We start from the raw sequence: 23,931 nt of genomic DNA, 5'->3' as shown, positions 1-23,931 counted from the left end.
TGTCCAGTGTCACACAGTAAGTGGCAGAGCTGGGATTCGAAGCAGGAAGTCATGCTGTCTCCTCAATTGCCTCCCAATATGCTCATGTCTAAGTGTTAGTGGGATACCAGGAAACAGGCAGAGTTCCATCCATGTGGTGCTTTTGGAAGACTGTTCTGGTTGCAACATACTGTATACATACAGTAGCTGAGATAGATGGTAGGGGTTAGTTTTAGTAAGGCCAGTGGAGAGGAAGTTATTGAGGTGGTGGTCTAGGTGAGAGGTAGTAAGAGCCTGAAAAGAAACTAGTTTGAAGGCAGGGGTTTGAGGGTGATTACAGAGGGGGAATTTAAAAACTGTTAATAGATTTGGGAGAATGAGAAGATGAAAGAACAGGGATATAGAAGAAAAAAGAATCAAAGATGAGACTCTATTCTTAATATCAAATAATTCCATACTTGGTTCACTTCCTTCAAAATGCTTTTTCTTTCTTTCTATACTTGTACCACCCTTATAGTTTTTCATTGATTTAACGGTTACTGAATCTCTAAGGAGTGTCAGGCACTGAGCTGTGGCTGGGTTATTTATAACTTCCTGTCTTGTTTCCACTGCCACAATTTACTTCTCTCCCTTCTCCTTTCTCTAGTTCATTCCACACTCTGCTGACTTGGGCCAAACTCTGCTGATTTCTTTGCCTCCAGCCAGAATGACCTTTTTTCCTATTTAACCAAATCACGACTCTGCTGAAGTCACACTTGCAGGTTGCCTTGCTTGACCTCTCTAATTTTGACCTCTCTCTTTTCTGAAATTGGGAAGCAGCTGTAATTATATAAAGAACTTGAGTGTTATGGTCAGACCAACTTGAGTTTGAATCTCGGCTTTGCCATTTTACTCTCTCTGTGAACTTGAGCAATTAATCACTTTTTCTGAAATTCGCATTCCTTGTCTTTCAGATGCAGGGCTCTCTTTGTAAGGTTTAACGAGATCTGTGGCACTCAATTTATTCTCAGATGTCACCTTTCTCTTCCCTTTTAAGCAGGTTTTAAACAGCTTTTGTACTTAATCTGCAGTGTGAGCCTCAGGAGCAGGAGAGTTTGGAGCTCCTTTAGTATGTTTTCCATACTCAAAACAGTTGCTTGCTTGTTGAATGACCGCTCAGTTTAGTTACATTTTCACTTGTGATTGAGGGAAATGAACCAATAAGAAACTTTTGGTATTAAAATCAAGGATAGATGTTAACAGTATTCTTACGCACCATTCATGACTTGATGTTCTTTGAATGTTTGTTCTTTTAGCTACCACTGGATATGGAATGCCTGTGTTGGCAGATCATCTTTGGGTTCCTTAGCTCTTTACTTTTATCACATTATTCTGCTTTCCCCAGAAACTTTTATGGATTCCTAGAATGCTACAGCTAGAAGGGATGAGCTAAGGCTTATCTAGCGGATAGCCATTTTACGGTTACATATACTGAGCCAGCAGGCACCACCAGGAGTAGAGTTCAGGTCTTTTAATTTCCACCCTGATGCTCTTTCTTAGTATACCACGGTGTTCATGTTTCTCACAATTCTTTAATTACTTAATTAAAAGACAGAAGGAGGAAGTTAGAAAAATTGAAAAGATATTTAAGGGGATTTCCTAAACAATATAGATTTAATGAAGTATTGAAAGATCTATAGTCTGAAATATTCTCCCTATTGATTCTTTGTGGTAGATAGTTTATGAGCCTTAAATCTGAGACGTACCTTTGCGGAATTTTGGATATTTGGATTTATGTTCTCCCTTATCAATTCATATGGATAGCCAGAAAGCCAAGTGATGATGAAGTTATAGTTTGGGAAATAGGTTGTGAAAGTAATCATTCAGACTTTTATTTTTAGGGATCAAGGTGGTCGGACATTATGTGGTGTAATGAGGATTGGCCTGGTTGCAAAAGGCTTGCTGATTAAAGATGATATGGACTTGGAGCTGGTTTTAATGTGCAAAGACAAACCCACAGAGACCCTGTTAAATACAGTCAAAGATAATCTTCCTATTCAGATTCAGGTGAGTACAGTTTAATTGTACCTCTAGGAGAATTTGTAAAAAGGTAAAAATAGGTAGTGACCTTGATAAATTTAATAAGAAATTGGTAATAGTAAAGGGTAGGTACAGACAACAGGAATACTGCTACTCTGGGTCAGTGACTCATCCATCACATCTAAGGCAAATTTCTGGTGATTAGTATTCAGGATATATTTACCAAATTAAGATGGCTCTTAAAGTACCGTCTTAAATTTTTCAGATGTGTCTTGCTGAGAGTCTTCATGTTTTCCAGACTAGGCCTCTCAGCATTATAAAACTCTTAAAAAGGTTGGTATAATGCAGAAAAGAACTGAAAGATCAAAAAGAGCCTAGACAACTGGAGACTTTCATAGATGATATTTTTTAAATTGAAGACTGTTAATTTAACTTCACTCATTCATTCTGTTAATGGAAAGTCACTATTAATTCCTTGTTTCCAAACCTTTTTCACATTGGGATTCATTTAGAAAATTTTAATGTTGGCATGCTTCCTGGAGGATGCTGCTGGAGGCTGAGGGCTCCTCAGGGCTAAAGTCAACCGGTTCGTCTGGGGCTGTGGTCACCTTAGGACCTGCTCTGCCAGCCTGCTCCAAGGGCTAGTTGCATCACTAATTGGGAAGCAATGATCACCTTTCAATTTCAGATGTGTTATCTGTGGTATAATTAGATTATAGCTTTTTGATGATTTCATATCAGTTAGTCCTTACATCCATGTCACATAAATAGATACCAGTACACAAGGTCAAACTGTTGAGTTGTTGAATGCTCTCTTTTTTTGTTGTTGGTTTCCTGTATTTGTATTTCTTCTAAAGAGACTTTTTCCCCCCAAGTAATATGAATTCTAAATTTGGTTTTATTAGCTTTGTTACTGGATCATTTTCTTTCATATTCACCAACTGATCTTCAAAACCATCTTCCTGATTTTTTAATCTACCGTTCCTGACACTCAAATTTGTGTTACTTGTTGACACATTCTCCTGTATTTCTGGAGCACTGTTTTAGTTTATCATTTTTAGATCTTAAGGTTTTCTAAGAGACTGAACAAACATTTGGCTTTTCCATTTGCAATTCTGATTGAAGAAAGGTTTCTGTTCTTTCAAGGGTTAAATTCATTTCTCTTAAAAAATTATTTTAAATCCTTACGTGATCATTTGGGGAGGGAAAGTGGTAAGCAACATGGAGTACAATAAAGCTTTAAGAAATGGAAAGCTCAGTAACAGGGGTTTCTGATTAACTATACTTTTTGTTATCAGAATGTTAACAAAATTCGTCTTTTTTCCATTATTTTTTATATTGTTTTAAAATTTAATCTTTATTTCTGCTTTTATTGTAGTGAACATTGTTACTGTTAGATCTGTGCTAAAGCAGTGATCAAAGGGTTGGACACAGAGGCTTTTCCAACCATCTCACCCCCTTTTCTGTTCCCCTTAGTGAGTCCTGTTTATGAGAGTGGTCATATTTTCAGGTATGTCAGGATGGAAAAAGGGTTGAGAACCAGTGCACTAAGAAACTGAAGTTCTTATCCTGACAATCTGTCATATTTCTTGAGTATTGAAGATAGAGGAGATTGGAGCTTCAGTTGCATTAATAGAACTGTCTCTGTGTAGATCACAACTGTGTGAACTCTGCATTTTCTCTCCTGAGTGAGGATCTTTATTTCTGGGCCCCACAGTTTTAAAATGTTCTTGTCGAGCTAGCAGGTGTTCAAGGGAGGGACCCAGGAGAGAGTGTGGGCTGTGTAAACTGTTTCAAAGTTGAAGAGACTAGGGCTTTTTAGCCTAGAGAAACCGAAAAAAGACACAAATATCTTTAGATCTTTGAAGAGCTTCTTGGAAAAGGTAAAAGTGGCCTGAACTCTTAAGACCAGTGGTGGACATTATAAGAAACAACAGAAACTAACACAGCATTCTGAAGCAATTCTACTCCAATAAAGATGTATTAAAAAAATTTTTTTTTTTAAAAACCGCTGGAAAAAAAAAAAAACATATTTGAATTTAACACAGCCAATAGAGTTATCCGGCGGTGAAACCGGCTGCTTTGTGTGATGGTTAGATCCATGACCATAGGTGTTTGGGTAAAGGTCCCCAAATAAAATGGGGATGTAATTGTACACCCATTTTATATTAAATTGTATACATGTACACACATATATACACCCACATATGTACACATAAGCACAGACATAGTTTTATTACTAATAATATTTCAGAAAATCATTTTAAATGTGATTTTTACCTTTACTTCCTACCTCCCCCTTGTTTTCTTGGTGTTCGTTTGGAAAATCAATCTCTGATATGATATGATCTTATTTTCTTGTGAATTAAAAATCTTTTTCCTGAGCACTTATTATAGCAAAACTTTCAGTTATCAAAGTACCTTAATTAATTAGGGTTGTACCATACCTTTTCTCTACATACTTTTTTCTAGGGTGATTTTAGTACTTCCTTGAGCAAGGGAGAAGGATGACCAAAACCAGAATCACTTAGAATTAGTCTAGCCCAAAACTCATACCATATGTTTATTACTTTGGATGTGTCTTATGGAGATCTGCATGTATAATTTTTTTTAAAGACATATACGTGAGACCTATTTTTTATTTTTATTTTATTTTATTTTAAATTTTATCATTTAAAATATTTTATCTATCTATCTATCTGGCTGCGTTGGGTCTTAGTTGCGGTGCACGGGCTCTTCATTGTGTCACGTGGGCTTCTCTCTAGTTGTGGCGCATGGGCTCAGTAGTTGTGGCGTGCGGACTCTCTAGTTGTGGCGTGCAGGCTCTAGAGCGCGCAGGCTTCGTTGCCCCGCGGTATGTGGGATCTTAGTTCCCCGACCAGGGATCGAACCCGTGTCCCCTGCATTGGCAGGTGGATTCTTAATCACTGGACCATTGAAATTTAGTTTCAATTTCAAACTAAATTGAAAAATTTAGTTTGAAATTTAGTTTCAATTTCAAACTAAATTGAAAAATTTAGTTTGCTTTTTCTCTGAGACATCTTTAATGCTCTTATAGTGGCAAAATGAATGTGAGCAGTTTTCTGCTTTTTCTCTATATTCTAGTTTTGGTTTTTCTAGCCACTGTGTGGCTTTTCCCTTCCTTGGTTTCCTCTGTTCAAAATTAGGGTAATGAATCTTCTATTCTGTCTTTTTTGGGATGTTTAATGGTAAAATGCTGTTTTTATATAAATGGCTTTGAGTTCCTTCAATGCTCAGTGATGAGCAGAGACCCAGGAGTGTTTCCATTCAGCTATTTATGTCAGATAATAGATACTGAATTTCACCACCAAGAACGGCCCTGCACAACTTATTAAACTATTAACTTTTTAATGATGCGTTAAATATAACTTAATATATGATTCTAATTGGTGATTATTTTTTGTATGTGTATAATTGTATGTTAAAAGAAGCAACGTACATTCCCCTGTGGATGTCAGATGACTTGCCCTGAAGAAGGTCTCACTTGAATGATCTCTGAGACCTGTTGTTAGGAAGTTAGTTACTTGTTTATATTAGCTTTTTTTGCTGATGAGTGACTGTGCAGAGATCCTTTTTCATTCATTCTTACTTGATTTTCTTTAAAAATCTACATAATCTTATATAAAAACCTATCTAATCTTATAAGTTCTTAGCAAGTAGGAGTTCCTGTTTAGGCTGTCCTATCAAAAAGTTATTGGTTTAGAGCAGCGGTCCCCAACCTTTTTGACACCAGGGACCGGTTTCTTGGAAGACAGTTTTTCCATGGAGGTGCATGGGGGGGAATGGTTTAGGCAGTAATGTGAGCGATGGGGGGGAGCAGATGAAGCTTCCCTTGCTTGCCCACCGCTTACCTCCTGCTGTACGGCCTGGTTCTTAACAGGCCACGGACCGGTATAGAGGAACAATTATAGAATAATAAACTGCTGGGAATGCTCTCTAAACTGGGGGTTTATTATTCTATAATTGTCCTCTGTAATAATTTCAAGAACAATAATTTACCTTTTCTCATATAATGATGCTTTTGGTAACTTTCACTTTCAAATATTAGAAAGAATGGTTTTAAATGTTGTTTAATAATTGTATAGATGACTGACATTGTGGTTGCTATTTGAGGGATGGAGAAAGAGGATTTGCTGGTAAGTTGGGAGGAGAGAAGAATGTTACCTCTACACTAAAGAACTAGTTAAAGACTATTTGCTCTTTTAGCACAGTAATACTAATCGTTAATAACATTTAAAAACTAAGGGGCAATCATTCATTTTTTGAAATTTTAATTAATTGGGTATTTTTGAAATCTCTGTGACTTTCAGAAACTCACAGAAGAGAAATACCAAGTGGAACAGTGTGTAGATGAGGCATCTATTATAATTCGGAATGCAAAAGAACCCACGCTAACTTTGAAGGTGATACTTACTTCCCCTCTAATTAGGGACGAATTGGAGAAGAAGGACGGAGGTACACATGTGTATATATATATATATATATATATAGATAGATAGATAGATGTATATATATAAATATATATTTGTTTTGTTCACGTAAGTGCTCTCTTGAATGCTATGTTAATTATGTTTTATGGATTTAAGAAATACCTGTCTTCATTTGTTTTATGCCACTTACAGTATTTTAAGCAGCTTTATTTACACAATCACTGTATTTTGCAAAAATGTTTATATTGGAAATATAAGATACGTTAATTCAAAAACCTGTGCTTATCACGTTGGTCTTAAATCCACTTTAGTTTTTATTCTGTTTTGGTGTTCTGTTTTACTTTGTCTAGTATTGCGTTGCTATTGGTATCAGCCAACCTATTCTGTGTAGCTTGGTTATTAGGTCTGATTTTAGGGTTAAATGTGGTTCAAAACAGTATTATTTTCAAATTTACTTACTTATTGTGTCAAGTTACTCATTTGCACATCACTCTTGACTTCTAATAACTATATAACCTTTTAAGAATTATGCTTTATCTAATTGCCTAAGTGTAAATGTTTTATAATGTAAGAGATATAAATTGGGGGGCTGATGTTTTTTTTTTTTAATAAGTAATCTTTAGTAAATTTCTCTTCTAGGAGGTTTGTGATCCTGTTAACATTTAAAATTTTATATGTATGGGAATCATGCTTTAAACTAACTTTCTTCTGAAGTTAAAAAGAATTTCTGCATGGCAATGCCATCGTATAAAAGTAGAGTGATAAATCTCTTCAGTTTTGAGAAGTAATGATGGAGCTGGGTTTCATTTTTGATATTTTTATCCTTTCCCATTAGCTTGTTACTGCCTCTCAGTCCTGTCCCTAGAAACTTTCCATGTGGTATTTCCCCTGTGTCAGACCTTTGACCAACTGGCCCCTCCCTATCATAACAATTTAGAGGCAATGCGGCCTAACTGGACCAATGCGGGGGACTCCCTGTTGCTGTTTTTTCATCACTAGACATTCAGCAAGTCCCATTGCTTACTCCCCTACCTGAAATACCAGTGCAGCAAGAAGTATTGGTCAGTGTCTTAATTTATTTCAAGTTGATGATAAAGGAAGAAAAAGACACATTTACCAGAGATGTTAGAATTTCGAGTTTTGGCAGACATGACTCAGGATTTCTTAAAGTAAAAGTGATAGACTCCTTTTGTAAAAAGTCTTCTGGGGTAACTAAAATCAGCTATACCATACCCGACGGATATAAACTAGACACATTTATGAGTCATAGTTTAAAATTAAAATGCATCCAATCTATAATTAGGTTTATGCCTGTACTTTTTTTTTTTTTTTTGGCTGCATATAGTGTCTCTAACACCTCTGAAGAACCAATCTTAAATGGCTTAATTTCTTTAACAGCTTTACAGTTCACCATTAACTGTAGAACTATAAAATGATTTCTGAAGTATCAAGATAATTCTGTTAATTCTGGTAAGCTGTGTTCTCTTGACCCTCTAGTGTAAAACTAACCATTTCTAAGTATAGTTATAATTATAGATATTACTAAAAATTCTTTGAGTATAGAGAGATGAAAGAAGATTGAAGTTGCCAAAGGCTAGATTTGTCTAGATTTGAAATTGCCGAAGACTATATAATGTTTGCTTGTAGCTGTAGACATCCCTTCCATTGCTTTAAAAGTATTGAGAATATCAGGCTTCTTTTTCCCCATGGCTTTGTGTACTTACATGGGATTTTATCAGTTTTCAGTGATGCCCTTAAGCTTAGTCTGCTGCCTTTATAACTTTATGTTCAGAGAACCTGAAAACAGATTCTTAGAATATTGCACCCTTACTAGAAGACTAGTTATTACAGAATGGAATTTGTAGGAGAGTAGGAGAGTTATAGTCTCTATTCAAGGTGTTTGGGTTACTAAAGGATCCCAAGACCTCTTTATAATATGAATCTCATCAGGTGATGTTAGCATAATTGTGTGGGATCAGGTTAAGATGAAAGAATCAGCTTGGATCTAATGTTTTACACGTTACTTCCTCTCCTTTTAAATGGCAGAAAGATTTGCTTTGCCGTTTTCCTTAACCTCACTGCCCTGTTGACTTACTTGTTATCTCTTATAATTTGCTCATTTTGTCTAATTTGGACTTTGTCAAAGTTTTGTTTTTTTTAATTCTTAATTTATTTTTGGCTGCGTTGGGTTTTCGTTGCTGCGCGTGGGCTTTCTTTAGTTGTGGCAGGTGGGGGCTACTCTTCATTGCGGTGTGCGGGCTTCTCATTGCAGTGGCTTCTCTTGTTGCAGAGCACAGGCTTTAGGCGCGCGGGCTTCAGCAGTTGCAGCACACGGGCTCAGTAGTTGCGGCACGTGGGCTCAGTAGTTGCGGCACGCGGGCTCAGTAGTTGCGGCACACGGGCTCAGTAGTCGTGGCGCGCAGGCTCTAGGGTGTGCGGGATTCGGTAGTGGTGGCTCACAGGCTCTAGAGCGCAGGCTCAGTAGTTGTGGCATGTGCTTAGTTGCTCCCCAGCATGTGGGATCTTCCCAGACCAGGGATCAAACCCGTGTCCCCTGCATTGGCAGGCAGATTCTTAACCACTGCGCCACTGGGGAAGTCCCTGTCAGAGGTTTTTGATCTGCACTAGCAGTTTTTTGTATTTCTGAGCGACTTTGAGGATCCAGTATAACTAAGCATTTGAGACCTGGGCTATACAGTTCTGTAGGATTTGTTTTATCACACCAGATGGCTCCTCTCGCCTTGATGCAGTTCTTTTCAGCTGCATGGGGTGAAAGCACAAGATTCATTTGGGTTCCAGGAATTTCTAAGTTTAAGAGAGATCTCTTTAAAAAAATCTGCACTCATTTTCTTTCTCAAAGTTTAAAAAAATAGGCATTGTAACTTTTGGGGAGACATTTTCCTATAGAATTTCAATTTCTCCCCTCCCACAAAACAAACAGGCTGTTCATAGTACATACCTTATGTCTTTCTCTTCCCTCTCTTCACTTGCCACATATTTGCGTAAAATCAAAAAAGGGAAAAAAAGTCTGAGAGCAGGCAGAACTGGAGGACTGGGGCAGGTGAAGAGCATCACACTTATCTCCTCAGGGTTGTCTCTGCAGAAGTGGATCTATCTAACTGCTCGTTTGAAATCACAGAGTACATAGTGAATCTCTTTGGTATGGTTTACTGTTTCACAGGTAAGAGTTCTCCTGTGCCGTCAGTCTTTTTTCATATTCTAACCCTTTACTTGAAGGCCCTGTAGAAAAACCATTCCCCATAACTACATGCTTCCTGCTAAAGAAGGCACAGGAGAAAAAGCACAGACCTTGCTGCCTGGCAGCCAAGTGTTTGATTCTTAACTCCATTAACTATTACTCTGTGACCTTGGACAGGTTTCTTTATTTTAAAATGTGGGTAATGAATACTTTAGAAAGTTGTTTCATGAGAGAATTTATGTAATGTAACCTGTACAATGCTCAGCACAAAGTGATTGCTTAGTAAATAGTAGTAGTTACTCAGCTTACTAAAATATGTCACAGCACAAACTCCGCTACTCAAAGTGCATTGAGTTCACAGTGAGAATAATGTGTACATGATAGGTCTGAAGAAGTGAACGTAAACACAGTTAAACTCATAAATAGCCATTGAAGTGTAGTATTGGAATCAGTATAGTGTATTTGCTGCAGTGCTAATAATGAGCTGTCTTACTATAAAGTTTATGATTCATTGAAACAGGTATCTTTTTCCCTACCTCTGTCCTTTATCCCTAGCACCTGGAGTGGTACCTGATACTTAGTAGGCAATCAAAAGAAAATCTGTTAAGTGAATTTTTGTAGCTAGCATATTATCTGATCAAATAGAACTGTCTGGTATGCAAGAAGCATTAACAGTGGACATCTCAGAATTCAAGTAATATATATTGAAGATTTAGCTTTGTTAAGGTATTTTATAACTTACTGTGTTATAAGCACTTTCTCATATATGATTTATTTGAACCCTCACAACAGTTCTGTGAGGTAGATAATTGTCCTGTTGTATAAATGAAGAAAGTCTCACGTTTTACCCGTCTCCTCTGACTCTTAAGTCCAGTTACTATCTAGGATGATCGTAGGAGCATCTTAGCTGATTTAGTTATTCTGAGCATCACATAGTCTAAGCTTCTTTTGGTGCTTGTGATTTTAAACCAGAAGTATATTTGCTATGAGGCTGATAAATCCAGCTGCTTATTGTATTTATAGTGCAATTTGAAACCAGGTGGATAGGGAAACTACAGAGGCACTTGTGGCTAAGGCTAAGATAAACCGCAGCCCTCAGTATGAAGGTAGATTCTCAGGGGTTCACAGAGAAGTTGCCCAAGAGTCCCTTTTCCGTATTGGTGCCAGTGTGAACTTCTGATGCTTTTTGGCAGAAGTTCGCTAGCATGAGTCCTGCTAGGTGGAAGACCAGTCCAGAGATCACACCTAGGATTTATAACAATGCTGCAGGCTTTATTTTCCTGCCTTCCCCAGCTGCTAGACCTACATTATCCAGTGCAAACCTGTAGCCACTATCTTTCCAGTGGCCCACTGCCTACTGAGGCACTGAAGAAAAGTGATATCTAGTGATGTTTCTACCATAAATTAGGAGAACAGTGCTCTGTTTTACCTTAGTGCTACATTTACCTGTTCACATTATTGTGGCCTGAGATTTCGCATGGGCCGTGACTTGAAGCATAATGTCTGCTCTCTGCAGAGCCTCAAGGAATTGGGAGAAGGGACTGCCTGGGTATCTTCAGGCTACCCTGGAAATGCTGTCAGCATGAACTCAGTAGCTCAGCTTCATTCAGCTTCATTCCAACTTTGAAATGTTAAGGAGGCCTTCGTGATAACCCAGCTTGGTTATTTTACCTTTGAAGAGCCCAGGTTCCAGGCACATAAATCCTATTTAACACAGTCATGTTCTGGCTTTTCCCCACCCCATCTCCAGGCTAGTGTTTTTGTGAACGGGCAAAGAGTTAGCTTGCATGTAAGGGATGGAGGGAAACTGATGAGCATTTCCTGCCATACGGTGTGTTTCTGGTCACTGATCTAACCTCTAACCAAATAAATGAAGTTAGGCATAATAGACTTCTTTTCAGTGCTTCCATTGTTTAGAATGTTTTATGTACCTTCATGCCCTGATACCAGGTTACTGAGCAGTGAATTTTTTAAAAAGCTCTTTTCTTTGCTTTTGTCATTTTTGTTGCTATCCTCTATCTGTTTTACTGGTCACTGTAGGAAAAAATGAAATGGCTCACAGTTCCATTGTTTCTAATTTAAAGACTCCAAGATGCCTTTTTATCAGAAAAGCTTTGCTTCCCCGCAAAATTGAAACACCTATGTTAAAGTTCACACAGAAATGTTAAACTTGAGGTTCTTCTTTGAGAAGTAGCGGTGTTTTTCCGGAAACAATTCTGTGATTGCCACATTAAGTAATTTTTTTTAATGAATGAAAATATAAAAAACTGTATGTAATTAATTATATAAAGGAAATAGGCAAGCAGGGCTTATAAGTAACACTGCAGTGCCATATAAATTTATATAGTTTTAAAATAAGAAACTTTGAAGAAGATAAAATGAGATAAATTATTACATCTCCTCTGCTGTTTCCCACCTCATGAATATTGAAACATTTTGGATCTTTTGACTTTTTGACTGTCAGAGCATGAAGAAAAGAAACATGGCCATTGTGATGGTGATATAAAAAGGAATCCGGTGGAAGTCTTCTGTTCACTGCCTGTCCCTTTCATCTCTTTTTAGTAGAATCTGCTGCCTCCAAATGTTGACTGTCTGTAGCAAGCAGATGTCAGTATTTTTATTTTTATTTTTATTTTTTAATAAGAATTAATGGATATAATCTGACTTTGGGAATGAAAGAATTTGTCTAAACATTTTTGCCATTAAATAAAAATGTCTCTGTGGTGATGAGCAGATGTTAATTACAAGCTCTGTTCACTGGACGAAAGTATCAGAAAGTTCAAAAAGAGTTGTTTTGCCTTGTCTTTTCCTATCCAAACTTCTTCTGACTCACTCCCCTCTTCCATTGACCCTCCACTTCCAAATACTCCTACTTGATACAATGATAGAATAAAACTTAGTTTGCTTTACTCTTAACTTAAAGATTGAAGTCCTAAAAAATAAGCACGGTCCATACCTTTTCTTGGGATTACATTATTTAGCAGTCAGTCAACCTTTGTCATGTCTAACTTTTAAGAGATTCTAATTGTTCATTTACAGTAGTTTGTGCTACCTTGTACGTGAGCTTTACACAGATGCTTGTATTGACCACAGTTAAACATTTTCACATATAAACATGAAAATGAGTGAGTTGTATGCTTTGTGTCATTAAAAAGACATAATTAAGCAAGGCCAGGAACTAGATCACCTATGAAATAAGTACCCATAGTATGTTTGCTTATGTTTATAAATAAAAACATATTAACAGTTCTTTTTGAGGCTTTCCATTTTATGAGTAAAAAGGGGTGATGAAATGAGACCCTGTGTTTTGAATTTGTTGGCAGAGATTAATGTGAAACAATGCAAGTATCTGCTGCAGAGCTCGCCTGGTCAAAAAATAAGTGTGTAGCACTTCAGCCTTTACATGTTGCAGCCAATAAGGAAAGCCCACATAGACATACTGCTGACTGCCATGATTGTACCAGGAAGGAGTGTTGGTGGACTTGCTAAGAGGGTTCTTAAAAGAGAATGGTGAATATGACTTAATTGGATTAGTCAAAGAATTGTTCTCCAAGAAGCATTTGTATGTTGTATGCATTTAAGTAATGCACCAAGTCTTCAAAAGTTTAAAAACCCACTTCCTAGTGGCTTAGAGGAAATAAATTTGGCTATCTAAACGTGGATTTAGTATCTTGTGACATCTTCTCGACTATGGATATTTGTCACTGATCACACATTTGAGTTCTTAATTTTGCTACTCTGGGCCATCTAATCTAACTTTGAAATATTAAGGCAAGTCAAATAGTTGTACTTAGATAGTATTCTTTGCTGCTTTTTGAAAAAAAGCTATGTAAAACTTGAAGTATATTTCAGTGTTTTTCATATTTGTAGTTTTAATAATTTTGGTTTAGAAAAGAAACAATTAGAAAGCTCCAAGGTAACACTGGCAGAATTCTCATCAGTGGGGTAAAGTTTCTATTAATGGTTATCTTGTTGGATGAGTTTATTCAGTTGTAAAAAAATAAAATTGCCATGCTCAGTGTATTCTTAGTATATCTCAAATTGATGACCTAAGAGAGCCCTAATTTTCCTTAAGAATTGATTAGTGATTAAAATCCCTTCTATAGCGAAAAATTGTTATTGCTAGTGGTCCCAGATTTCCACTCTTTGTCCCCTGCCAAAGGAAAAAGTGCTATGTACCTATTTTGTGCCCTGCGGTGTTATATACATGCTTAATAAGATCCCAGATTGTATGTAGCAGTGGTCATTGATTTGTTTACTGAACGAATGCCTTTGTGCTCCTGTTGTACTTGTGTGCAGAATGGCTCTGTTGACTGTTTACTTAAGTAATCATAGTGCACATAATTTAAAAAGAAAGCAACAAAGCCAAAACCTGAAATCTTCTGGGAGTCTTATTAGTTCACTCAAATGCTGCTCTTCTTTTTATTTTTATTGTTTGGTAATTTGACAGGAACCCCTTGGTCAAACTGTATCTGTCTCTCTTTATCCCATTTTCCCATTAGAAAAGGTTGCGATGAAAGATCCTCCGGACTTATTGGACAGGCAGAAATGCCTGAACGCCTTGGCGTCTCTTCGACATGCCAAATGGTTTCAGGTTGGCTCTTTGTTATTATCTTATTGTTATTGTAGCCTTGTGCAGGGTTCATTTGGAACACCTGCCTCGTAATGGTTTCTGTGTAATATATAAAACGGGGGTGCTCTCTGCCTCTTAGGGTTATTGTAGGAGTAAATGCTTTAATTTAGGTAAAGTGCCCAGTATAGCTTCTCCTGTAGTTAATGATATTTAATTATCACATAATCCTTTTTGGCTTAGTACTCTGAATTTCAAATGATAGCTTATAAAATCCAAACATGGGGTGAGAAAAGCTAAAAGTTCAGAGAGTTGCCTGGAAATGGGGTTGCCATGAGGCTATAAAAGCGACTTTAATAATATGCTTCCTTTACTTTAAAACCTGCCTTTCTAAACCATAATTTTACTACTCTTAAGAACTTGATTTTTTTGTTTACTTGACAACTTATGAATGACTAACTAATTAGTATTCATTTTAAAGAACCTATCCGTGATCAGTGTCCTTAAAATGAAGGGTGGATTTCAACAGGGATATTGGAACCATTTCGTTTGTTTTAGGCAAGGGCAAATGGATTAAAATCATGCGTAATTGTCCTCCGAATTCTGCGTGATTTGTGCAACAGAGTCCCCACATGGGCACCATTAAAAGGATGGGTAAGTACTTAAATATGATTAAAAGCAAATTCTGAAGCTATAGTTAGAGGAAATCCTGTAGAAATTATATGTTACTGTAAAATGGCTATATTCTGAGTTAGCTAGGGTGTGCATTATCTATTTTTGTTCTGGAAAAAAATTATGGATCTTTTTATATGAATTCTTTTTTATGAGTATAACTAGTCTCTTCTACTTCATCATATTCATACTATACAGACTGAGCTATTTTTTCTGACAAAAAGTTTCTATACCTGTTAAAAGTGCGTGTCTTCCTGTACTTTACTCTCCACTGATGGTTGATTATTATTCACCTACTGCCCAGGAAAGCCTGCTTGACTGGCACATTTCTCTTTCAGTGCTACTTCCATTTAAAGAAAAAATTACCTGGTATACCAGTATAAGGCTCCCTTACCCTCTTTTTCTTTCTCTTTGAGTATAGACACTTAAAAATAAGTTCATATTAGTAATTGAAGTCAGGTGAATAGTACACTTAACTGTAGTTTATAATGTATATTGCCAAACTTACTTAATTTGGAAATTATTATGCTTGAACCAATTAAGACCCAATAAAGAACATTATAAAACAAGTAAAGCTATAAAAGGGTCATTTTAAATTAATTTAGCAATTATTATTTTGATATTGGCATCGTGAGTTTTTAGTTTATTAAATATGGAGATTTGGTCCTTCTTTAATTCCAATTGTAATAGTTGGGGCAAGATGTCTGAAGTGAAGTCTTACTGTGGTTTGAGTGCTTCCTAGGTTAAGTGGGAGATGGGTGGGCTGGGTTTGAACACTGATTATTTATTGGCTATTACTAACCTATATGAAGGCTTGTTAAAACTTTGTTAAGTCAATTAGATGACTGCAGTTTCTTAAGTAATCCTTTCAGAGTAACTAAAAATAAAGTTTTGGTGACAAAATGTCTTCTGAATATATAATCTCAAAAATGGTTGATTTAAACACTCTGGCCGGGGTAAAAGTTGATAATCAAGTGGGAAAAGTTAATTGGGCCCTAAATGTTAAATGGACTTTAACCTTTTTGGCCTCCATTGTAGACAGAAATGTCAGCTCACATTTAACTGGAATCCTTTTAACACTTGGTGCATGTACTAATTTGTAATTTAATATCTTCTAGCCACTAGAGCTTATATGTGAAAAGTCTATAGGTACTTGTAATAGACCTTTGGGCGCTGGGGAGGCCTTGAGACGAGTAATGGAGTGTTTGGCATCTGGAATTCTACTTCCTGGTAAGGGTTTCAAACTCTGGAGGCAGAAGAATCAGAAAAATTTCATTTTAGTTTAGTTTTCTATTATGTGCTAAGTTTGTCCTCTGCCCAGGGAAATGATGTATAGGAGTTGTTTTGCTTGGAATTTTAGCAACTAAAATGCTTGAATGTTGGAGAAGTGCCATAAAACTCTCTCTCAATAATTGTAATTTATGTTTCATATGTACTAACATAAAAGGTACTAATAAGATATTGTGTCTGCTATGAATTTGCTTCACCTAGAGCTTTGAATTTGAAAATGTTTATGTTGAGTTAAAATGTATGAAGTTCATTCTGTTTGCAGTCCGGTGATTAATTTGGAAAAATTAAGTTTGGTCTTATTTTCCATATGTAATCCCTTTAAAGATTTGGGATGATTCATCATGCCGTTTCTGAATTCTCAGAGTTAAAACCCAATTTTGACCTTAGATGTACAAGTGACTTCTAGTAAAATAAGGACATTTATATGCTAACATACTGAAAATGAGTGTCCTTTTTACTCCATTTAAATTAAGCAGATTTTTAACCTCGTTCCTTAGTTTTTTTTTTCTTTTTCTTTTTCTCTTCATTCTTTTCTTTCTATTTTGTGTTAGTTTATTGAATTCTAAACTCAGTTCTGAATGATACTTGAGTTTTTCTTTTGCCTTTGCCAAAGGGGGTCCTGGTCTTCATGATCCTTGTGAGAGGGACCCAACAGATGCTCTGAGCTATATGACCATCCAACAAAAAGAAGATATTACCCACAGTGCACAGGTATGAGATGGGCCATATCACTGTGGTCTATTAGAGGGATATCATGTAATTTATTTAGACACTTTATTCTTGCCTGCTGTTAGGGACTTTTGTCATCATAATAATAGTATTTGATGAATGTGTTTTTAGCTAGATGTTCTAAGGGCTTTATGAATGGAACATTTGAAATTTGAATAAATACAATCTTTTGTTCTTTAGCATGCACTCAGACTATCAGCCTTTGGCCAGATTTATAAAGTGCTGGAAATGGACCCCCTTCCATCTAGTAAGCCTTTTCAGAAATATTCCTGGTCAGTTACTGATAAAGAAGGTGAGTGTGCAAGTTTTTTATTGGGGTTGGATGTGGGCAGTGATGGAGATGGCCATGGGATGCGTCTCTTGTTAGAGCTGAGAGAACTTAATTTTTAACCCAAGTCATATAAGAACGTTTATTGGTTTTCTTCTGTCCCATTAGTGACATCAGCTTGCTGTCATTTATTCTTATTAGTGACGAACTCATTTGGTTTTGTTGATCAGATTCCATTACTGCATAGACTTAGGGACAACACTTTGAGAACCGCTGGTCTGAGGTGAAGAGAAAAGTCACAAGGAGGAGACGTTGTCACGGTCACTCATCAGTTTGATGATCTTGTCATAATTGGAAGTGTTATGTAACCAAGAAAGAGAAAACAAAAACATAGAGGAGGAGAAAAGTGTATTGGAAAATTCAGGACTGTCTTCCATTTGTACTAGTCTGTGTGAACTCAGATTAGAGTTTCAGCAGGAAGAGCACAGGCATTAGCGTCAGTGCGACCTGGTTCCAGTCATAGCCCCCCTGCTTACTAGCTTTAGCTCTTGAGCGATTAGTTCATCACTTTATGTACTGATATTATTCCAACCTTATTGGCTGTTGTCAGATTAAAATGCTCAATTCAGGGCTTCCCTGGTGGCGCAGTGGTTGAGAGTCTGCCTGCCAGTGCAGGGGACACGGGTTCGAGCCCTGGTCTGGGAAGATCCCACATGCCGCGGAGCAACTGGGCCCGTGAGCCACAACTACTGAGCCTGCGCGTCTGGAGCCTGTGCTCCGCAACAAGAGAGGCCGCGATAGTGAGAGGCCCGCGCACCGCGATGAAGAGTGGCCCCTGCTTGCTGCGGCTGGAGAAAGCCCTCGCACAGAAACAAAGACCCAACACAGCCAAAAAAAAAAAAGCTCAATTCAGTGCCTGGAAACAGTAGATACTCAAATGCAAATCCACTTACTCTTCTCATTATGCCACAAAAAACATTCCTCCCTCCCTCCCTTCCTTCCTTCATCTCTGTTTATACTAGAAGGTGGGATGTTTAACACCATATTTTCACCTGGGACAACCCACCTACCACAAATGATATTATTCTAATAATTTTTATATGACAAAAATAGTGCAGTGGCCCAATCTATTTATTTAAACACTGGAATTCCAGTGGGTCTAAAGACTTTTCAGGGAGTCCACCAGATCAAAATTATTTCATAATAATACTAAGGCTTTGTTTTTTCACCCTTTCCACTCTGTCTTTCATGAGTGTACAGTTGTCAAGAAGCTGTATATGACCTGTGATGGCATCGTCACTCTGATGGCTAATGAAATTTTTTGTATATTGCATTAAAATTTTTTTGTTTTAATTTCTAATATGCTAAATATTGATAGATATTACCCACAAAACAAAGTTTTTTGGGTGCTCAATAATTTTTTAAGAGGGTAAAGTGGTCCTGAGACTGAAAAGTTTGAGAATCACTGCCTTACACTGTAAACTCCTCAAGGGTAAGGAATCCTCCAGACCTCACCACATAACTATTACAAAACCAATGCTCAAGAAATGTTGTGGAATGAAAGCTGTTTTCTTCCAGAGGGTGCTCACACAGCAGCAAAGAATTTTTGAAAGAGATTCACATAGCCATGTCTCTGGATTGAATGACTGAATAAATATATAATAAATGATTGAATAAATATATTTCAAATATATGTGTAGATTCTTATGGTTAATAATGAAAAATTTTATTTCAGTCACTGAATTCATAGCAGTTCTTTTGGTTTTGTATTTTTTCTTTCTCTAGATAGTAAAAGTATATCTATTGTTAACGTGACTTAGTTTTTTTTTTTTTTTTTAACATCAACAGTCTTTCTCAAGAGTTTGGGAACTGCTGGTCTGTCAATTTATAGCTTAAAATAGAACCAGACAGTTGGTGTTTCCATTTGAGCCCTGTCAGTTACTAGCTGCATGACTTGGGCAGGTCACCTACCCATTCTGTGCCTTAGCTATAAGATGAGGGAGCCAAGGTCATTGCCTCCAGACACTTGCTGCAGTCTTCCTCATACTTTCATGTTCTTACCACCTAGCGTCCTGACATTTGCTTTTAAACTTTATTCTTAGAATTCTTGGTGATTTCAATATGCATTTAGATGATTTTTTTTTTTTTCTTCAGAATTTTGACTTCTTAATTCCTTGACTTCCTCTCCCACAAATACCTTGTCTTCTACCTTACCTCAGGTGCCCATTCTGTGGACATATCCTAGACCTTGTCTTCAGTAACTGTACCTGTGCCTTCTCCCTAATTCATTCTCAAGAATCCCACTTTGTAAACCACCTCTCATCATCATACTGTTGGGAGCAGTACTCCTGCTCCAATTCTTGAACCTCACCACTGATTCTGTTAACTTTTCATAGTCCCTCTCCTTCCTCATGTTCTCACTTCTGTCCCTTCTCTGCTTATATTCACGTGGTCCGTCATTAATGATCACGTCCTAGCATATACCTTCACTTTGTTGATCCTCTCCTCCTGGCAACTCTGCTTGAAATCCAACTGTGTGCCTACACCAGGTTGTTGGACATCATTGGAGAAAAAAATACATAGTCATCTTAACTGTTTTCCCTTTAAGTTTCAGACATTAACCTTAAGTAGACTGTGTTGGCTGGAAATCATCCTGTAAAGTCTAGAGTTCCCCAGTTTTCCTAGACAACTGTTGCAAATCTTGTGTCATTTCACACTTCCCTCCCCAGCCCTCCCTCTCATCTGATGACCTTATTTGCTGGAAGTACTCATGTGCTTTGCTTTCCCTCCCTTGACTGAATAAAGACCAGCCTTTCTACTTGTCCACTATATCACATTCCCTTTTGTCTACAAATGGACATTATTCTAGCAGTTCTTTCTTTTCTCACCAGCATCATTTCCTCCTTTTCTGCTTTTCTACCAGCATAAAAACCTGCTATAATGCCTCGCATTTGAAAGACAAAGCTTAACTCCCCCTTGATTCTGCAGCTTCCTCCAACAGGGTCCCATTTCTCTGCTCCCCTTTATAGCAGTACTTTCAGAAAGAGTGGCCTATTGTTTCTTTCTCCTTTTGCACACTTCCTTTAAAACTTATTCTAGGGGCTTCCCTGGCGGCGCAGTGGTTAAGAATCTGCCTGCCAATGCAGGGGACACGGGTTCGAGCCCTGGTCTGGGAAGATCCCACATGCCGCGGAGCAGCTAAGCCCGTGCGCCACAACTACTAAGCCTGCGCTCTAGAGCCCACGAACCACAACTGTTGAGCCCACATGCTGCAACTACTGAAGCCCTCACTCCTAGATCCCGTGCTCCGCAACAAGAGAAGCCACCACAGTGAGAAGCCCGCGCACCACAACGGAGAGTGGCCCCCACTCACCGCAACTAGAGAAAGCCCGTGCACGGCAACAAAGACCCAACGCAGCCAAAAATAAATAAATTAATTAATTTAAAAAAAAAAACTTATTCTAATCAGCCTTTCTTCCTCGTCACTCTACCTAAGTCTCTCCTGTGACCTTCACGTTATTACGTTCAGTGGTTAGCTTTCAGTACTCATCTTAGGCAGCTTTTCAGCAACATTGGACACAGATGAACACTTATTTCTGCTATATTTAGTTATGAGATACAGCACATATATAGAAAAGTATAAAATATGTATCATTTAAAAAGTATTTATTTGGGGCTTCCCTGGTGGCACAGTGGTTAAGAATTCACCTGCCAATGCAGGGGACATTGGTTTGAGCCCTGGTCCGGGAAGATCCCACATGCCACGGAGCAACTAAGCCTGTGCGCCACAACTGCTGAGCCTGTGCTTTACAGCCCGCGAGCCGCAACTACTGAAGCCTGCACGCCTAGAGCCCCTGCTCCACAACAAGAGAAGCCACCGCAATGAGAAGCCCGCGCACCTCAACGAAGAGTAGCCCCTGCTCGCCGCAACTAGAGAAAGCCCCCACGCAGCAACAAAGACCCAACACAGCCAAAAATAAATAAATAAATTTAAAAACAAGTAATGATTTAACAATTCCATATAATCACCATCCTAGTTAAGAAACGGAACATTGTCACCTCAGAAGCCATTTATTTATCCTGTACATCACCTCCCTGCCCCATGAACTACGATTCCTGATTTTTTAAAAATCGTTTCCTTGACTTTCTTTAAAGCTTTTCCACCTTTGTATGCTTTTTTAAACAATTTAATTGGATATTGCCTAGAACTTTATAGAAATGGAATCATACTGAGTTTAATCTTTTGTGACTGACGTCTGTCTGTCCAGCATTGTTTGGGATATATTCATGTTACTGCATATAGCTATAGTGCATTTTTACACCTATATAGTATCCATTATGAATATACTACAACTTATCCTTTGTGCTTTTGAAGGACATTAGGATTCTTTTTATTTTTTGGCAGCCACCCACATTGTTGCTGGGAGCCTTCTTATTCATGCCTCCTGGAGTATAGGTCCAGGAGTTACTTTGGGCCAGTATATGACCTAGGAAGTGGTATATATAGCAATTTATATTCCCACCAGCAGTGTATGAAAGTTTCTGTTGTTCTGTATCCTCAACAACATTTGGTACTGTCAGACACTTTTTCTTTCTTTTTTTAAAAAATAAATTTATGTATTTATTTATTTCTGGCTGTGTTGGGTCTTTGTTGCTGTGCACAGGCTTTCTCTAGTTGCGGCGAGCAGGGGCTACGCTTCGTTGCGGTGCGTGGGCTTCTCTTGTTGCGGAGCACGAGCTCTAGGCGCGCCAGCTTTTGTAGTTGTGGCACGCGTGCTCAGTAGTTGTGGCTCGCGTGCTCAGTAGTTGTGTCTCGCAGGCCCTAGAGTGCAGGCTCAGCAGTTGTGGCGCACAGGCTTAGTTGCTCTGTGGCATGTGGGATCTTCCCGGACCAGGGCTCGAACCCGTGTCCCCTGCATTGGCAGGCGGATTCTTAACCACTGCGCCACCAGGGAAGTCTGTTATCTCCTTATTTTTGAGCTCATTTATTCTACTGTGATCTGAGAACATGTTTTGTGTGATTTTTTTCCTTTGGTAGTTCTTGAAACTTCATTTATGGCTCAGCACATGGTCAGTTTTTATAAATGATTCATACTTTGAAAAGTATGTATATTCTGTAGGTGGTAGAGCTAGAATATTCTTTACATGTCAGGTCACATTTGTTCATTGTGTTGTTCAAATCTTATATACCTGTATACACACACACACAGACACACACACACACACATTTTTTTTTTTTTTAACTTGTTCTCTTAATTGCTGAGAGAGGTATGCCAATTCCCCTCTATTGTGGATCGTCTGTTTCCCCTTGCAGGTCTGCCAGTTTTTAATTTCTACAATTTTGGCTCTTTTATAGTTTCAGATTTTCTGCCACAAATTCTTCTTGATTTTTTTTTTTCTTTTTGAGCATCATAATCATTCTTTTTAATAAAGTTTGTTTCTGAAAGAATGCTTCATCATCTGGGTCTCTTTGGGATCTGTTTCTGTTTTCTGCTGCTTCTCATGATTTTTGATCACAGTATCTTGTCTTCTCATGTACCTGTGTTTTGTTTTTGTTTTGAGTGATGGAGACTTAAATTTAAAAATTTTGGAGGGAATTAAAGCCTAGAGTAATCATATAGTGCTCCAGGGAGGATTTATATTTGTTTCTGGGAGATGACTAGTGGAATTGGCAATCTGGATCATATTAATGCAATCAGGGATTAAGGTGATTTGAAGGTGGGCTTCAGTCCTTGTGAGATCCAGACTATTTCTACTTCATTTACTTCTAGCATGTGGCATTGCAGAGGCCCAACCCACAGCGTGGGGAATTCACCAGGCCTTCCCCTTTTGGAGGTCCTTAAAGTCCAGTTTTTGACCCCTGAGACCTGGGTGCCTGAGGTGCTCTGTTCAGTTCTTAGTGGCTTTTTCTGGATGTGGAAGATACCCCCAGGGGAAATGTGGCCCCCAGAGCAGGGTTTCCTTTGTCTCTTGGATCTTGGCTCTATAATTCTTTGTTGCCCAGGAACAGACATTTGGTCCACCTTTTCTGGTTGCTCTCATCTATTTCAAGTGATTTACTTTCTCGTACTAGAAGTGGAACTTGTGTATTTTGCAGAAGTTCCTCTGGTGAATTACTGGCAGCTAAGGTTGAGAGCTACTGCTCCTGCTCATCTTCTGCTCCTGTCCCGTCCTTATCACGCCACTCCAACCACTCAGGCCTGTATGCTATGTCTTAGCATGTTCCTGCCTTAAGACCTTTGTACTTGATGTTCTCTCTTCCTGGGGCTCTTTCCCCAAATAGCGGAATAGCTTACTCTTTTACTTTCTTTAGATCTTCATCAGAAAGCTACCTTATCTATAAGTGATACCTTTCTGACGGGCATCACATGTAAAAAAAATAGCAACACATCCTCCTCCTTAAGCCTCTTATTTTTCTCCATTGTGCTCGGGACCATATGACATGTTGGGCTTAGTCTCCACCACCAGATGCAAACTCTTTAAGAACAGGGACGTTGTTTTGTTCTCTGTTATATGTCCAGCACCTAAAATTGTCCTGAACATAGAAAAACTATTAATATTTGTTGCTGGATGAATACGTGAATGAAATTGTAATGAGGATGATGAAAGTACAGGCTTCATAGGGTGCTTGTGAGGCTTAAATAAATTAATCCATATAAGGTATTAAGAACAGTGCCAGGCATATGGTAAACCTTCACCTATTGTTTTAAAAAATTGTTGCCTCCGAAATGGTCACTTCTTGTTTCTAGATACT

At 38.0% G+C, this 23,931-nt stretch overlaps 1 protein-coding gene across 5 annotated transcripts in view; it reads left to right on the top strand.

The window, feature by feature from the left end:
- Positions 1-23,931, top strand: part of STRBP (spermatid perinuclear RNA binding protein) — a 145,767-nt gene that overhangs the window by 85,708 nt on the left and 36,128 nt on the right. For all 5 annotated transcript variants that reach the window (XR_009503769.1, XM_059925576.1, XM_059925575.1 and 2 more), the window contains exons 4-10: positions 1,860-2,025; positions 6,330-6,474; positions 14,151-14,242; positions 14,777-14,872; positions 16,009-16,120; positions 16,794-16,891; positions 17,090-17,201. Coding sequence is in view for 4 of the 5 variants with exons in the window: in XM_059925576.1 (XP_059781559.1) it covers positions 1,860-2,025; positions 6,330-6,474; positions 14,151-14,242; positions 14,777-14,872; positions 16,009-16,120; positions 16,794-16,891; positions 17,090-17,201 (821 nt within the window). In the remaining variant the exon portion in view is untranslated. The remainder of the gene's footprint in view (positions 1-1,859; positions 2,026-6,329; positions 6,475-14,150; positions 14,243-14,776; positions 14,873-16,008; positions 16,121-16,793; positions 16,892-17,089; positions 17,202-23,931) is intronic.

This window comes from Balaenoptera ricei, chromosome 6 (genome assembly GCF_028023285.1).
Source record: "Balaenoptera ricei isolate mBalRic1 chromosome 6, mBalRic1.hap2, whole genome shotgun sequence".
Taxonomy (NCBI): domain Eukaryota; kingdom Metazoa; phylum Chordata; class Mammalia; order Artiodactyla; family Balaenopteridae; genus Balaenoptera; species Balaenoptera ricei.
The sequence above is the reverse complement of the archived record's forward strand: the minus strand, read 5'-3'. Positions and strand labels throughout refer to the sequence as shown.